The 15,081-nt window shown below is 56.9% G+C and overlaps 1 protein-coding gene across 2 annotated transcripts; it reads left to right on the top strand.

Moving 5' to 3' along the window:
- Positions 1-559: 559 nt before the first annotated feature.
- Positions 560-10,452, top strand: STMN3 (stathmin 3). Of its 2 annotated transcripts, none has more exons than XM_027559152.1 (5): positions 560-785; positions 6,113-6,208; positions 6,468-6,643; positions 7,772-7,963; positions 8,537-10,452. In XM_027559152.1, the coding sequence occupies exons 1-5, from the start codon at positions 767-769 to the stop codon at positions 8,594-8,596; spliced, it is 543 nt and encodes a 180-aa protein (XP_027414953.1). In that variant the 5' UTR covers positions 560-766; the 3' UTR covers positions 8,597-10,452. The 2 variants fall into 2 exon arrangements, with proteins under 2 accessions (XP_027414953.1, XP_027414954.1); XM_027559153.1 differs by lacking the exon at positions 560-785 and adding an exon at positions 4,948-5,601.
- The last annotated feature ends 4,629 nt before the right edge of the window (positions 10,453-15,081 follow it).

The following is a 15,081-nucleotide window of genomic DNA, read 5'->3' as shown; positions in this document are numbered from 1 at the left end:
TTGCACACTTCTCCTACACCACTGGGGATTACACCATTATCTCATCTCACATCTGAGAAATGGAGGCCCAGAGAGGTCAGAAACTTGCCTTCAATCACACAGCAAATAGATGTCAGAGTGGGTATTAGATCCTGTCTCTGTCTTCCTCCAAAGCTTTGTTCTAGGCCTTTGCACGTTGATTTACCCTCTTCTCTGCCTCGAGTTGCTCATCCTCTGGGAGGCCCCTGGAGGCCTTCCAGACCAGCCCCCACCCACACCATCCATGATTTGCTTTCCCTCAGCACAAGCCTGGGCACAAAAAAGGCACCTCCCAGCCTTCACTGGCCTCAGAAGAGCTCTGCAACCCCACCCTGACGTTGAGGCCTGCCCCCTCCTCCTGCACAGCCCCTGGGGAATTGAGTGCTGTCTCCACCAGCCCCCTGAAAGTGTACAAAGCCAAGTTGGGGCAGCGGGTCCTAACAGTGAGCGGTGGGAGGATGGGCCTCTGGCTGCAGCGCAGGGCTCTGCATCCCAGGCAGATCTCAGCCCCTCCCATTGTCCCCTCCCATCACCCCCTCCCTCCGACGGCTGCAGCCCAAGCCACAGCCGGGCGCTTTCTCTCTCTCTCCCTCTCTCTTTCTTTCTCTCTCCCTCCCTCTGCCCTGCGCTCCCGCCTCCCGCCCTCCCTAGCTCCCTCCCCTCCTCGACACTGCAGCATTCGCCGACTGCAGCTCCAGCCGCCGCCCGCGCCTCTCCCGCCTCCCGCAACCCCGCCGCCGCCAGCACCATGGCCAGCACCATCTCCGGTAGGCACCCGGGACTCCGGCGTCCTGGGGCAGCAGGTCTGAGCACAGACTATTGTCTGGCCTCGCCTACTGCTGGGCGGGATGTGGAGTATTTTCCCATCTCGGACCCTGCGCCCTGAAAGGGAGCGGGCAAGCTCCGGGTGGAACCTGCAGGAGACAGGGTTGGGGACCAGGGGATGGGGAGACCCGATGCCCATAGGGCAGGGATTGAGGTGCCAGCCTAGCGGGCTTGGGCCGCGGGGTAGGGACCACGCTCGGGGTGGGGGCGTCGGCCTGGGGGTTCCGTTGCCCCTTCGTGCGCCGCTGTGCCAGGCCGGGCGCGACTGCCGTACCACAGGGTGGCTCCGAGAATCTGGGTGGGCGCGCTCGAGGGGTGCAGGCATGGTCTTGGGAGGCGTCCGGCGACCGCAGACCCTGGTGGAACTACGCCTTCACGGGGGTCGGAGGGAGGAGCACAGGACCCTTTGCAGGAGTCCCAGCCCGGGGCCGGCGCGGCCTGGACCCTCCCTGCGCCAACGGAGCGGCCGGGGGACTGGAGGGGACGCTGCGAGAAGACGGGGGAAGGAAACCTGAGCAAAGCCGCGCCCGCATTTCGCCTCGCTGCCCCCTCCCCTCGCCGCTGAGGGTTCGAGACCACCCTCTGTGACAAGGTGCCACCCACCCCGGTCGAAAAAGCCACCGCCCTTTATACTGCGGGTTCCGGTGAGGATGGGCGTCTGCCCCTCCTTCCCTTCCCTGCCGCCCCGCCCCCCCCAGCTGCAGACCCACCGCCCTCAAGGGCAACGACCCCCCTCCTCCCCCGCCCGCAGCAGGCCCGAGGATCTCGCGGAGGAGCGGGCACTGGACAAGGCGGGAAACGCGTGGCAAATACTGGACGCGAGGGTGCTGCCCGGCAACCCCCGGCGCAAGGACGCGAGGGTCACGTTCCCTAGAAACGCTCTGCCCAGTCTAGTCTCCCCAAAACCAGTTTCATCTTTGCACTCGGTGCCGGAGATGGCTGGGTGGAGTGGCTCCCACTTCCACCCGGTCACCCTGCCCATTCTTCCCTCTCCCCTGGGCACCAGTCTCTTCAATCCCCCCTCCCCAGCTAACTAGACTCTCGGGAGCACCCGCTTAGGCCGGAAGCGCCAGAGCTCCGCCCACCCACGTGTGCACCGCGCTGACCCCGCCCCTGAGGGCGGGTGGTTCTGGCCCCTGGTGACTTCTGCAGGAGCGTGGGAAGAGACCACGGGCGTCATTAACTACACCCCTCCCCAACCTTCTTGGGGGGGTCTTGTCCATCTGGACTTCATCCACCCCCTGCCCTCTCCCTGTCATCCCCAGAGACACTGGGCAAATGAAGGTGGCCAGTGCTGCCCCAGTCCCACCCTGGGGTGGAGCTGAGTGGCCTCATTCACCGCCTGTGCTGAGCTGGGGGACATGGGCAACCACTCCTAGGGAGCATTTATCAGCTTTTCACCCTGTTGGTAAAAACACTGCTCAACAGGCCTCCTTCTCATCCTTCGGACTTGAGCAGAGTTAGGTTAGGTGGGGAGGGACGAAGAGGAAGCCTTACCCTCGATGGCCATCAGGGCTGGGTCCAGATCCTCCAACCTCAGACCCTATGGCACCACACCCTCTTCTTGGCCAGTCTTTGGGGCACTGCTCACTCACACTCGTTCTCAGGATTTTTCTGGGTGTCCAAGTTACCACTGGTGTCCAGAAGGAGACCATGGGTACAATTGGTCAGTTTTGTCCAGCTTGGCCATGACTTCAAAGATGTGGTGCAGTGCCCACTTGAGAAGTGCCCTGGCTGACGTCACATGGGGCCGAGCCTTTCCTGTTCTGTCATCAGTGCTGCCCTCTGTAGAGTGTGGGCACATGTACAGGTGCCTGTGCTCACCACAGCTTCTCCCAGCAAAATTTGGTAGGAGGGAGGTCTGGCCCAGAAGTGGCTACATGACACTACCAATAACTGTGGCCAAAGTGAACCAGCTATGGAGTCCTTCTGAAAACATATCTCTGACTGGAGCAGGCTTCCATGCCTCAGTGGCCTTCCAGGGTCACCTCCACCCTGGGCTGCGCTTCCTGGAGGCTGCACTCTGAGGACACCACCTCTTGGTGTCCTTCCCTAGTGCTCAGCTCTTCAGGCACATTTGCAGACTTGTTCATATTCATCCCCTTATGCAACTCTGGCAAGCTATGAGGATTTGCACCTGCTACCTAGCCTTTCAGAGGCTCAATTTCCCCATCTGGCTGGCAGTAATAGTGCCAGCACCTCCCCTAGGCTTGTTCTAAGGGTTGAATGAGCTATTTTGGGAAACAGTGCTTGGGCTTGGGCCTGCCAGGAGGTGAGTGCCCAGTCCATGCCAGGCAATGTGACGGTTGTAGCCACATTTCCCAGGAAAAGGTGAATGCTGCTGGCAATTCCTGCCATGTTGGACTCCCGACTCTGACTAGTGAGAGAGGGACAGACTGGGTACAACCTGCCATGTTGGGCTCCCGACTCTGACTAGCAAGAGAGGGACAGTCTGAGTGGCAACAAGCTCCATCTGTCAAGAGGCAGCAAGCAGCAGCCTCCAAGGCCCTTCTAGGGGTGAGTGAGAATCTATGATGGGCTCACTTCCCTCCTAGTTCTGGAAGACCTTCCCACCCCTCCATGAGGCTCCCAAGAGGAAAGTTCAGAGGCCTGGGCTCCTGACAAGCTCCCATCTTGGCATGCTGTGTGACTCTGGGAGGGCCACTTGCCCTCTCTGAGCCTTCTTCACCTCTGTAGAAATGAGGTTGATGAGGGTGTCTGCCTGTGGTGGCTGGTCTTGAGAGTCAGTTGGGAGGAAGGGTGTGGCATGCCCACCCCAGGCCCCTTGGACGACTATTACTGTTATCACGCTGCTGCTATACGCTGACCCAGTGCCTTCTAACTCTTGCTTGTCTGGGATATCATCATCCAAAAGGCTAATATGCATTTTTGCATGTTTAACATTTAATATGGGTCAGGGGGTGGCTGAAAGCAATCCAGTTCATAGTAGAGACTTTTTAAATGACCTTCTGAAGTCAATGATAGGGAAGGAAGAGAGGGTCTTATGAAGAGAGAAAAGGAAGAGTGTTCCTGCTGCAGGGGTTTCCTGGTTGGAGCTACATCTGTGGAGAGGCCTGGCCCTCCGTCCACTCTCCCCTCTGTAATGAGAGGAACTTGAAGCCTCTCTCCCATCTTGCACATGACTAGGCTCAGTCTTGATCTCCAGCCTGGGTGCAAGCTTCCCCCACTGGTGTTCTCTCCAATTTACTCGTTCCCCAACTGCCATGCAGTCCCTCCCACCACCAGCAGCCAGACACACAAGTCCTCTCTTGGGGAGCATCCCTTCCACTGGGCTGTTACTTTTCAACTTTTTATTTATTTATGGCTTTCTGGGTCTCTGTTGCTGTGTGCAGGCTTTCTCTAGTTGCAGCGGGTGGGGGCTACTCTCTAGCTGCAGTGCACAGACTTCTCACTGTGGTGGCTTCTCTTGTTGCAGAGCATAGGCTCAAGGCGCACAGGCTTAGTTGTTCTGAGGCATGTGGACTCATCCCAGACCAGGGATCAAACCAGCATCCCCCCGGACTGGCAGGCAGATTCTTATTCACTGTACCACTAGGGAAGTCCTAAAGTTAACTTTTTAATGACATAAGCAATAGACAACTAGATTCTGTTTCTGAAAAAGCAAAATTGATAAGTCAGGCCAAAATCACCTTTGAGACCTGCCTCTACCTGGCCATCCTTCTCAGCCTCCTGAGCCAATGACCAAGTCACGTGTCTCTGCCGTTTCCCCTCTGAGACCCCCAAAGGCCCTCCCTGCTGCTTGCCCAGGATTCCTTTGTGCTCCTTTCAAGGCTCCTTGGGCTCTCTCCAGAAGGGTCTGGGTCATCAGGATGTTTCGATCCAATACCATCATTCTGTGCACTGGCTGGTGGAAGACCCTGCTCACAGCATACTGTTACCTGAGACAGGGGCTGGTCACTCCTGTCCTGAGTCCTATTTCTATTCCAACACTTTCCCCAATTTTATGTTAATTCAATTTTAAAACACTATCTTGTATGAAATTTGATCAGAAAGTTTTCTGTCCAAACTGTTTGCCACATGGAAGGCTGCTGTGGGTAGCAATGCATGCTCTCTCTCTCTTGAGAGCCAGAGTCCTTCTCCTTGGAATGTCTCTTTGGAGACCCCTAATAGCTTCTCCAGCCAGGGAGGAAGGTCTGGGGGTCTGAGGCCCCTAGTCTTTGGGACCTAGTATGGGGTTGGAAAGAACACACACTACCTGGGTTGACATGGAGAAGCTCTGAACAAATCACCCCAGCTATCTGGGCCCACTTTTGATTGAATGGGGGCGGGGTGACAGTATGGCTTACAGGATTGTTGAGAACCAGTGGGTGAGGCATCAAACCCATGTGTCTACTTTGGGGCCTGGTTTGTGTGAAGAGACCACGAACAGCCCAGTTATTTTCACTCTGAGAGCGGTCATCTCCCCTTCTCTGACAGGGCCCAGGGCCTGAGCAGGCTTACCTCCTTTTCTGGTTGGGTACTGTGGATATTGGCTGGGGGCACTCGCCCTGCAAGGGTAGAGGGAGGGGTGTGGTGCTGAACGGACAGCTCCCTTCACTCTGGCTTTGAGAGGCACCGGTGTGTGTCTAGTGAGAACCAGGTTTCATCCCAGGGTGGCGGCACTACAGGGCAGGTGCGGGGACAAGAGGGTCTAAGGGCCTCACCTAAGTGTACAGCCCAAGAAAATGCTGCCTGCAGAAGCTCTACATCTGTGCTGGCCCAGTCATGAGTGTGGTGGTCAACCTCTCTACCAACTGGGCAAGTATTCATGAGAGGGAAAGGTGAGGAAGGAAGAAGTCCAGGGAGGGGCAGAGGGAGGTGAGAGTCAGGAAGATACACAGTGACAAAGAATCAGCGAGATGCAAAGATACAGCGAGAGGTGGGGACAGATGGAGAGCCAAAAAGACAAAAGGAAGCAGAGACACAGATAGATAGAGGCAGGGGAGACAGACAGAAATGCCAAAAAAGAGAAAAGGAGGGAGAGGGAGACAAAGACATGGGGGTTGAGGTGCAGGGACTCAGAGACAGAACAATGCAGGGCACCCACAAGGAGGCGTGCCCAGGGGAAGACAACTAACATCCAGGAGGGAGGAAGGGATGCACAGTCAGAGATGTGGGACACAAAAGAGCATGATCCATGTGTTCCCAGAGAGGCACCTTAAGGGAGTGATGGGGGCAGAGCGGGGGAGGGGGGGGGCCTGGGCTGCCAGGGAGGTGGGGCCAGAGAAGCGATGGGCTGCGCTCGCTCAGCCTGGCCTCATGCCCACAGCATACAAGGAGAAGATGAAGGAACTGTCGGTGCTGTCGCTCATCTGCTCCTGCTTCTACTCACAGCCGCACCCCAACACCGTCTACCAGTATGGGGGTGAGTGCCTGGCCCTTGACCTCCCACTGCCTGCTGCCACCTGACCTCACTGCCCCCCTCCCATGGCATCTGTGAACCCTGCTGGTTGATTGGCTTCTGGAGAAGGGTCCCTGGGGGAGGGGCCGGTCCTGGGGGCCCTGTCCTGGAGTCCCACATGAGAAGCCTCACCCCTTCTCTCAGCTCTTGACTTGGATGTGTGCTCAGCCTCCCCGCTCCTCGCCCAGCCCTCCTGAAGCCCCCACCTGCTCTTGCCCTGCAGACATGGAGGTGAAACAGCTGGACAAGAGGGCCTCCGGCCAGAGCTTTGAGGTCATCCTCAAGTCCCCTTCCGACCTGTCCCCGGAGAGTCCCATGCTCTCCTCCCCCCCCAAGAGGAAGGACACCTCCCTGGAAGAGCTGCAGAAGCGGCTGGAGGCAGCTGAGGAGCGGAGGAAGGTCAGGAGCCGCCCCTCTGGGTCCTGATGAAGATGGTCAGGGGGACTTGTAGCCACAGACAGAGTCCCCAAGGAGCAGGGTTCTCCAAGCATCTGCTGGGCTTTGGGCCTGTAGCAGAGAGAGTCTCATATCCCTGGACTACCCTCTGAGCCATCAGAATGAAACGGGGGAGGGAGGAAGGATTCCTGGGTGGCAGCCACTGGAAGAGGGGTGTCATTGTTGGGAGGGGTGCCCTCGGCCATACTGGCCAGATGGGAAGATCAGGAGGTAGCCCCAGGCAGGGTGCTGGGAGAGGAGCCTGGGTAGGCAGACTCCTGAGCAGGGGAGCTCAGGGTGCCCCTGGTAGAAGCAGGCCCCTCCTCCCCTTCTCACACCAGACTGTCTCAGACTGAAACACACAGAAAACCCTATGCTGTCAGGAGTGCTGTCCTGATGCTCAAGCTTGCTGGGCAGGGGCAGCAGCTCTATCCACCCCCTTACAGCAGGGCTGGTGAGACCTAGAGGCCCAGGCTTCTCAGTGTTACCCAATAGTGACCAGCTCCTGGGTGGCGCCCGGCAGCCTTCTGAAGGAGGCTGAGGGAGGCTGTTACCTCTGGGGCTCTTGGGTCTCCCCTTGGGACCGCCAGCAGCGCCACTCTTCTCATTCTGACTCTTCCCTTCCCCAGCGGCCCTGAGGGGCCCTCCACCGCCCCCAGCCCCTCAGGGAGCTCAGAACCTGGTGTGTATTAAGCACCTACTTTGTGCTCAGCGGGCAGACCTTTGAAGAAGAGACAAGGGAAAGCTCAGTAACAGCCCACAAACTTAGAGCTTCTTCCGCTCCTCCAATATTCTTTAGGGCAGCCCGGACTCTGGAGTGGGATGGAGAGGGGGCGCCCGGAGTCCAGCGGGGAAGGGGCAGCTCTGCGGCCGAGGGTGGACAGGAAGGGCTTGTCTGGGGATGAGATGGTCACCCTAGCCTACGGCAGGACAGTGTAGGCCTGAGCTCTCACCGAGGACGAGTCCGGTGGGCTCGGGCTGAGCGGCGGGTCCCTGACAGCAGCGCGGAGAGCTGGGGGGTATGCCTGGAGGGGTGGGCCCGGCCGCCCCTCACGCTCGCCTGCCCGGCACCACCACCTCCTTGCCGCGCAGACGCAGGAGGCGCAGGTGCTGAAGCAGCTGGCGGAGCGGCGCGAGCACGAACGCGAGGTGTTGCACAAGGCGCTGGAGGAGAACAACAACTTCAGCCGTCTGGCCGAGGAGAAGCTCAACTACAAGATGGAGCTCAGCAAGGAGATTCGCGAGGCGCACCTGGCGGCGCTGCGTGAGCGGCTGCGCGAGAAGGTGCGCGCGCGGGCCAGGCCCGAGCAGGGGGCGGGGCCAAAGGCGGGTGGATCCGAGCAGGGGGCGGGGCCCGAAGCTGGGGTCCCCAGATGTTTCTTTCGGCGGTGCCTGCCCACTGCACCACTAGCACTCCCACAGTCCGGCCTCCCCATGACTCCCTGTCCTGCTGTAGCCGGCTAGGGTGAGGGGAACCCCTGCCCCGGCCGGAGCCCCCTCCCTGCGAGTGGGACTGGGTTAGTGCCAGGGAGGCCCGCAGCCTGCACACCCGGGAAATCCCTTGAGCCACAACGCTCTGGTCTGGACACAACCCCAGACTCACTGAGGGCCAGCCACACTTTCAGTCGGTTTCTCAGGCCTCTCCCTGCCCTCTGTTGCTCCTGGTCGCTAAGCGTGTCCTCATTGGTCGCATCTGCAGCACCTCGAACCGAACCAATCTAGGGAGGAAAAGACCCTAGGGTCCCCAAGCCGGGAGCGGGGGCGAGGGCAGTACACGCAGAGCCCAGGAGGACTGGGAGGGGCAGGACCCAGTCCCTCCCGGCTGCAGGGCCCCGCCCACTCCGCCTGTCCTGGCAGGAGCTGCACGCGGCCGAGGTGCGCAGGAACAAGGAGCAGCGCGAGGAGATGTCCGGCTAAGGGGCCTTCTGGACTCCGCAACGCCTGGATCCCGAGATGAGACAGGAACACATCTGGGTTTCAGTTTTGTTTTGTTCGACTTTGTCTAGATGCAACTTTTGCTCCCGCTCCTCCCTCCTCTCCTGCCCTCCCAGCTTCAGCTTCTCTTTCCGCACTCCAAGCTGTCTGGTCCTTGTGGCAAGGCTTTGACCACAGGCTCTCTCTGGAGGAGCCCCCAGGGAGTGGCACACGGTCCCTCAGTTCAGGCCCAAGCTGGGCGGTGGCTGGGTCCCCTCTTGGCAAACCTCTTAGCAGACGTGGTGGCGACCTCAATAAAGCCAGTGATGGTGACAGGAACACTCAGGTCCTTATGAGCACCTTGTCACTTAGGGCACGTCCTCTGAGCCAGCTCTGCCAGCACGTAGAGGCACCACCACCTGCACGTCCTCCCCTGGAAGAGGGGCTGGGCACACAGGAGGGGGCAGATGAAGAAAGACTTGAACGGAGAAGGACTCTGGGCAGTGAGGGGCAGGTATCCAGTCACTGGCCAGCCTTGGGAGCTGCGTGTGCGGCAGTGCTTTCTGGAACTGGTGGGTAGGAGCTGCAGGGTGCTGTAATGTGGTGGCACAGGGGTCCCCAGAGACCCCTTTGCCTGAGCCTGGCACCCTTGGCTGTCCTGGGAGCCTTCAGTCATTGCGCTTGGCTGGAGAGGTCACGGGGTGTGGTTTGGCCAGAGTCTTTAGGAGAGTGGGCCATCTCCACCGGGATCGTGAGCAAACTGCTGTGGTCTAGAGGGCTGTGAGCAGCATGGCCACCCCTGCCAGCCCCTCCTCCCAGAAGGGCCTTCTTCTCTCTGGCACAGCATCTCTGTTGGGACAGCCGGCCTCCCACTGTCCCTCCTCTCCTTCTCCAGGCTTTGTAGGCAGCCTTGGAAGACCTGTCTGTAGAGCCCTTTAGAGTCCTGGCTCCTTCCTGTGTGCCCTCTTCTTTGTTTAAAAGATGCCCCTATCTGTTTCCAGCCACAGAGCTTTCATGTGGCCAGGTGTGGGAGGGTGGCAACCCCAATTGCCCCTCTGGGAGCCCTAAGTAGATATTAGGGGATAGAGGACCAGTGCCTGAAAGTTCAGATGTTGGAGGGTAAGGGTCAGGGTTCCTCAAGCTGCCTCCCCACCTACCCCATCCTTCCATTTCTGGCTGATGGCACCCTCTGGCTAGCCTGCAGATTGGAGGCCTGACTCTAGGCCTCTCCTGCCAAGACCCTCCTTGGCTGGGTTCCTCCCCCTCCCTCAGCCTGGGGAGAACTCCAGACCCCCCGGTGCTGGCCTTTGATGACATGGCAGCAGCCTCCCTTTCTCCACGCAGCCCCAGCCCCATGGTTGAATGCTTGAGGGCCACGTCCCTGCTGGCCAGCCACTTGGTGGAAAGTGTGAGGGGTTTCTCACAGGAAGGGCCCAGAGCCAGTGCCACAGAGACCAGATGGCAGCCCTCAGTGCCCCTGGCTTCCATTCCACAGAAACCTACAGTGTCACCGCTGGTGGCCTCCCAGAGCCAAGCCAGAGAGCACAGGCAGGTAGTGACTTCTGCAGTGGGCTTTAGGAAAGTTGGGACCTGTGCTCACCCCTCTGTCCCCACCAAGACAGCCCTGGAGGGAGTGACAAGCAGGATTGGAACCCGCCAGGTTGGGACCCACCAGTGCCCACAGGCGGCTTCTGTGGACTCAGAAAGGGGAGCGGAAAGAGGACCGAGGGTGGGATTTCTCTGAGCCACGGCAGGTCTCTCATAGCAGAAGCCCTAGTGTCATACACACCCATCTCATCCACGTAGTGAAAGTGAACTTAAAAACGAACAATTAAAAAAAAACCTGTGTGTTTAAGAAATGGTTGCGCTGTCCCAGTGTGTCCTGCAGCTGTGGGGTTGCTCGCTGCCTGTGCATCAGTGAGAAAGCCAGCTCTCCTCCTGGAAACCCCAACCTTGAGTATTATCACAACTGTGAGTCGTTCTTGTGACAATGGCAATTTTAAGAAAGAGGCACAGAAACAGCACACAAGCCCACTTTCACCTCTGGAGACCCAGGAGTTGGTGGAGGCGGAGGGAGGAGGCTGCCCTGGCTCCCCCAGGGCTGAGTCTTCCTGCGGGCCAGGCTCTCAGGTTGCCGGCGTGGGGTCTGAGTTGCCTTCTCACCATGGCTGTGGGTCTTGCTCGGGCAGGGAGGGTGGTCCTGGAATCTCAGGGTGGTCCTGGAATCTCAGTGTGTGCCCCGTGGCTCTGTGGGCCTTGCTGGGCAACTTATGGTTCACAGACACATATCTGGCCCTCACGCGGGGACTTGGAAGTGGCACATAGGGACCAAGTAGACATCCTAACTCACACTGGCTGACATGACTGTCTTCTGGGACCTGAACTGCCACATGGGGTGCCCGACAGGGACCCCTCAGAATTCTGTGGAGATGGCATGTTTGGTAGATGTCCACACTGGACCAAAGACAGACTCTGGAGAGATGCCTGCTCCCCGGGACCCAGAGAAACCCATTCACCTCTCCCCACACCCACAGCCCTCTGCTGGGGCAATCCTGGCTATTTCCCAGGCTCCAAGGAACTTGCACCATTTCCCCTCCATCCCCTGCCCAGGGAGAGGTGGGGAAGTCGGAATCCAGGACACACAGCCTCCAGTAAAGTGGAGGCATCGGAAATCTGCAGGAGCGGAAAGAAATACGTTGAAAATACTTTTAGAAGGCGTGAGTTGTGCGTGCCTGTCATCTGGGTTCACAGGCACATGCTCACCACACAGAAGCACATGGCCCTGGAATTCTCAGAGAAGCAGCTGATCACAGGTCAGGGCTTCTTACCCCTCTGGGGGCTCTGGTAAGGCATTGAGGGGCAGTTACCACATGGAACCTCTGACATGAGAACATGATGGGGAAGCCTTCCCAGAAGAGCGATCACACTTTTTAAATTTTTAATTGGAGGATAATTGCTTTACAGTTTATTATGTTGGTTTCTGCCACACATCAACGTGAATCAGCTGTAGGTATGCATATATCCCCTCCCTCTTGAACCTCCCTCTCACCTCCCACCACATCCCACCCTTCTAGATTGTCACAGAGCTCGTTTCAGTTCCCTGAGCGATCACACTTCTTAACAGAGAAGCATAGGTGGGACTCATTCTGGGGAGGAGTTAGAGCTGTACTCAGTACCTATTGCTGTGAAACAAATGAGTCCAAGCAGTGGCAGAGGACAAGAAACATCACCTCAGTTTCTGTTGAGTCAGGAATTCAGGAGCTGGGTCATTCTGGTGTGGGGCCTCTCAGGAGGCTGCAGTCAGGACAATGGTGGGGGCCCTGGCTGTCTGGAGGCTGCCTGCGGCAGGAAGCCACCCACTTCCATGTTGGCTGGCTCACATGGGTGCTGGCGGGAGGCCGCCTCACCTCACCAAGACTGTCTACTGGCCTGCCTGAGCATCCTCACGACTTGGCAGCGGGTCCCTGGGCCAGCGGCATGAACTAGCTATGGAAGCAGAAGTGAGTCACTAACAGCCCACCCTGGGGTAGGGGTTGGGGTTAGGCTCCCCTTTGGGAAGTGGGACAGGTTCTAAACCACCGGACACTCTGCCTCCAGGACCCTGTGTGTTCTGGAAACAGCGGGGGCTGTCTGGTGCCTGGGGGCAGTGGAACAGGGTGTGCAGCAGGCCACCTGGGCTGGAAGTGCAGAGGCCGTCCCCAGTGGGCCTCCTTCCAGCCCCTCACACATCCTACCAGCCCAGCAAGCTGCGTGGGACAGAGAGCGGGGTCGGCACCTACATGCTGCTTCTCTTCCTGCTGAAGAAAAGCGACTGTGCTCTTCGGCAGTTGCATTAGTTTTCTAGGATGCTGTTCAGTGTGCCACAACCAGGGGCTTGAAGCCTCAGAAGTGTCTTTCAGTTGGTAGTCAGGGGTTGCCCGGCAGGGAGAGGAGGGAAAGCGAGGACAGGGCCAGCCTCCGGCTCCCAGACTTGGCTGGTGGGAAAGGCAGTCTCTCCAACTCCCGCAGGGCTACTGAAGAACAGGCATGGGCCTGGACTACTTGTCATCAGATGGGGTCCCACAGAGCCTGTGTGGGGGCCCCTCCTGCTGTGAAATGGTTGTGTCCCCAGCACTCAGCATGTTGGGAAGGAGACAGGTCCAAGAGGGGTGCATGCAGGCCAGTGGGTGGGCAGGACCCAGCTTGCAGATGACCCCCCCCCCCCAACACAGCTGGTCTGGTCTCTTCTTTGCTAAGTGAAGCCCAGCTGCCTTGAGCTCTCCTTGGTGACTTGGACTCTGGGAAAGAAGTGTTTGGATTTCCACCCCCAGGGAGTGGCTGGCGCTCTGATGAGCCGGGGACTCCCTAGGGATAGGGAACTTGAGCTGGGGCTCTGCTGGACACCGGCTGTCCTTGGCTTGTGGATACATTACTCAGGTCTTTGCCTCTCCCTGGGTGTCTGTCTTATAGGACACCACTGTCTGAATTAGGGGCCCCCACTCCCAGATGGGGGCTTGCCTGGCGGCTCAGATGGTAAAGAATCTGCCTGCTAATGCAGGAGACCCGGGCTTGATCCCTGGGTCATGAAGATCCCCTGGAGAAGGGCATGGCAACCCACTCCAGTATTCTTGCCTAGAGAATCCCATGGACAGAGGAGCCTGGCAGGCTACAGTCCATGGAGTCGCAAAGAGTCAAACACAACTAAGATACGAACATACACACAAACTACAACATGACCTCATTATTTAACTAATTACGCTTGCAACAACCCTAGTTTCAAATGAGGTCACATTCTGAGGGCCTGAGACCTGGGATGTCAACACATCTGTGGAGGACAAAATTCAACTGGACAGCAGTTGTAATTATGTAACTGGTAACTTTAAAACATCCATGCACTTATTTGTATATTCAACACGAGTTAAGTGTGTGTTTATTACATGTATCTGACTCCAGAACAGTGATGGATTTGAAGACCCAGCCCCTGCCCTGTGAGAACCTACATGTTATTCAATAAAACCTTACATACAGGTGGTAATTTATGATTTTGCAAAGCATGTTTTTAATCTTCACAAAGTCCACTTTGGGGAAACTAAGAGTAGACATTACCTTATGACAATGTTTTTTTTCTGGTTACAAACATAATGTGCCTCGTATCACTGCAAAGTATAAAGACAAAAATCTTGATCCCCTAAACTCCTTACCCTGGAGAGGACTCCCCCTCAGTGGTGTTGAAGAGAGCCCCAGCTCAGACCTCTGAGATGTTCCCACAGTGACATGTTTGCACTTTTCCTGTCTTCATACACATCACCTTAAGTGCCAGACAATCATCTATTTCATGGATGTACTAGGAATTTTGAGAAAACTTCCTCAACTTTTTGGCTTCAGGGAACTCTTACAAATTTAAAGGACCCCCCCGCAACAACAAAGAGCTGTTTATGTGGGCTTTACGAGTCAAGGGGGACCACACTGAGAATTAAAACCGAGAAATTTAAAAAACTGTAATTAACTTAGAAACTATACAGATGAGATGGTTGGATGGCATCACTGACTCAATGGACATGGGTTTGGGTAGACTCTGGCAGTTGGTGATAGATAGGGAGGCCTGGCGTGCTGCGGTTCATAGGGTCACAGAGTCGGACATGACTGAGCGACTGAACTGAACTGATACACCTGTCACACATTAACATCTTAAATTGAAAAACAAAAAAAATAAAATGAAAAACAATGAGTTTCCTAAAACAAGAATCAGTGAGAATGGTTGAAGCATATAAGAAAATCTAACCTCACATAGACACACGATTGGAAAAAGAAAGTATATTTTAATATCTTGGTCTTTAATACTAAATGAGGGATAGTTTCTTAAAAGTTGGCTGCAGAGTGAATCTGACACAATATCAATAAACTTCATACTCTTACATTGGATAGAGTGGTGTGCACTGAGCTTGAATACAACTTTCACCCATGCACAGCTCTGTAACACCCAGTGCATGTGCTCCCTACCCTAGGCAGGAGGTGTTGGACCCTGGAGCTGGCAGAGTGGAGGAGGGAAGGGACAGGACTTGTTGGGTTAGCCGGCCCGTCACGGTCCTGCTTTCCATTTGGTCAAGGGCTGTGTGTGGTGGAGCTGAAGTAAATCACGGGGTTTGGCAACCCCACAGCATTCTTGGGCCTGTTGATCACTCTTTCATAGGTTTATTCTCCTCTGCAGGCAACCAAGAGTGGAAGCTCCCATCCCCACGGGAGCCCAGGGGAGAAAGCACCACCTCAGCCCCTAGCCAGGAGGAACTAGTCCATCCCTCCAGCCAAGCGGAGCCCAGCACTTCTGTTCAAATGTCAGGCGTCAGGTTCTGTAACAGACATACTCCGAGGCCCTGCAAACTCAGACTGGAGAGTTTAGGGTGCCCACAGACTCCAGGGCTGGCAGCCACAGCTCACCTGGCCATGCAGCAGCAGGACCTGGCCTGGCCCCTGCCCTCTGCATCTTCTGAATCCCTTCTTCTGATTTTATT

Source organism: Bos indicus x Bos taurus, chromosome 13, assembly GCF_003369695.1.
Source record: "Bos indicus x Bos taurus breed Angus x Brahman F1 hybrid chromosome 13, Bos_hybrid_MaternalHap_v2.0, whole genome shotgun sequence".
Lineage (NCBI taxonomy): Eukaryota > Metazoa > Chordata > Mammalia > Artiodactyla > Bovidae > Bos > Bos indicus x Bos taurus.
This window is presented reverse-complemented; position numbering and strand designations above follow the sequence as displayed.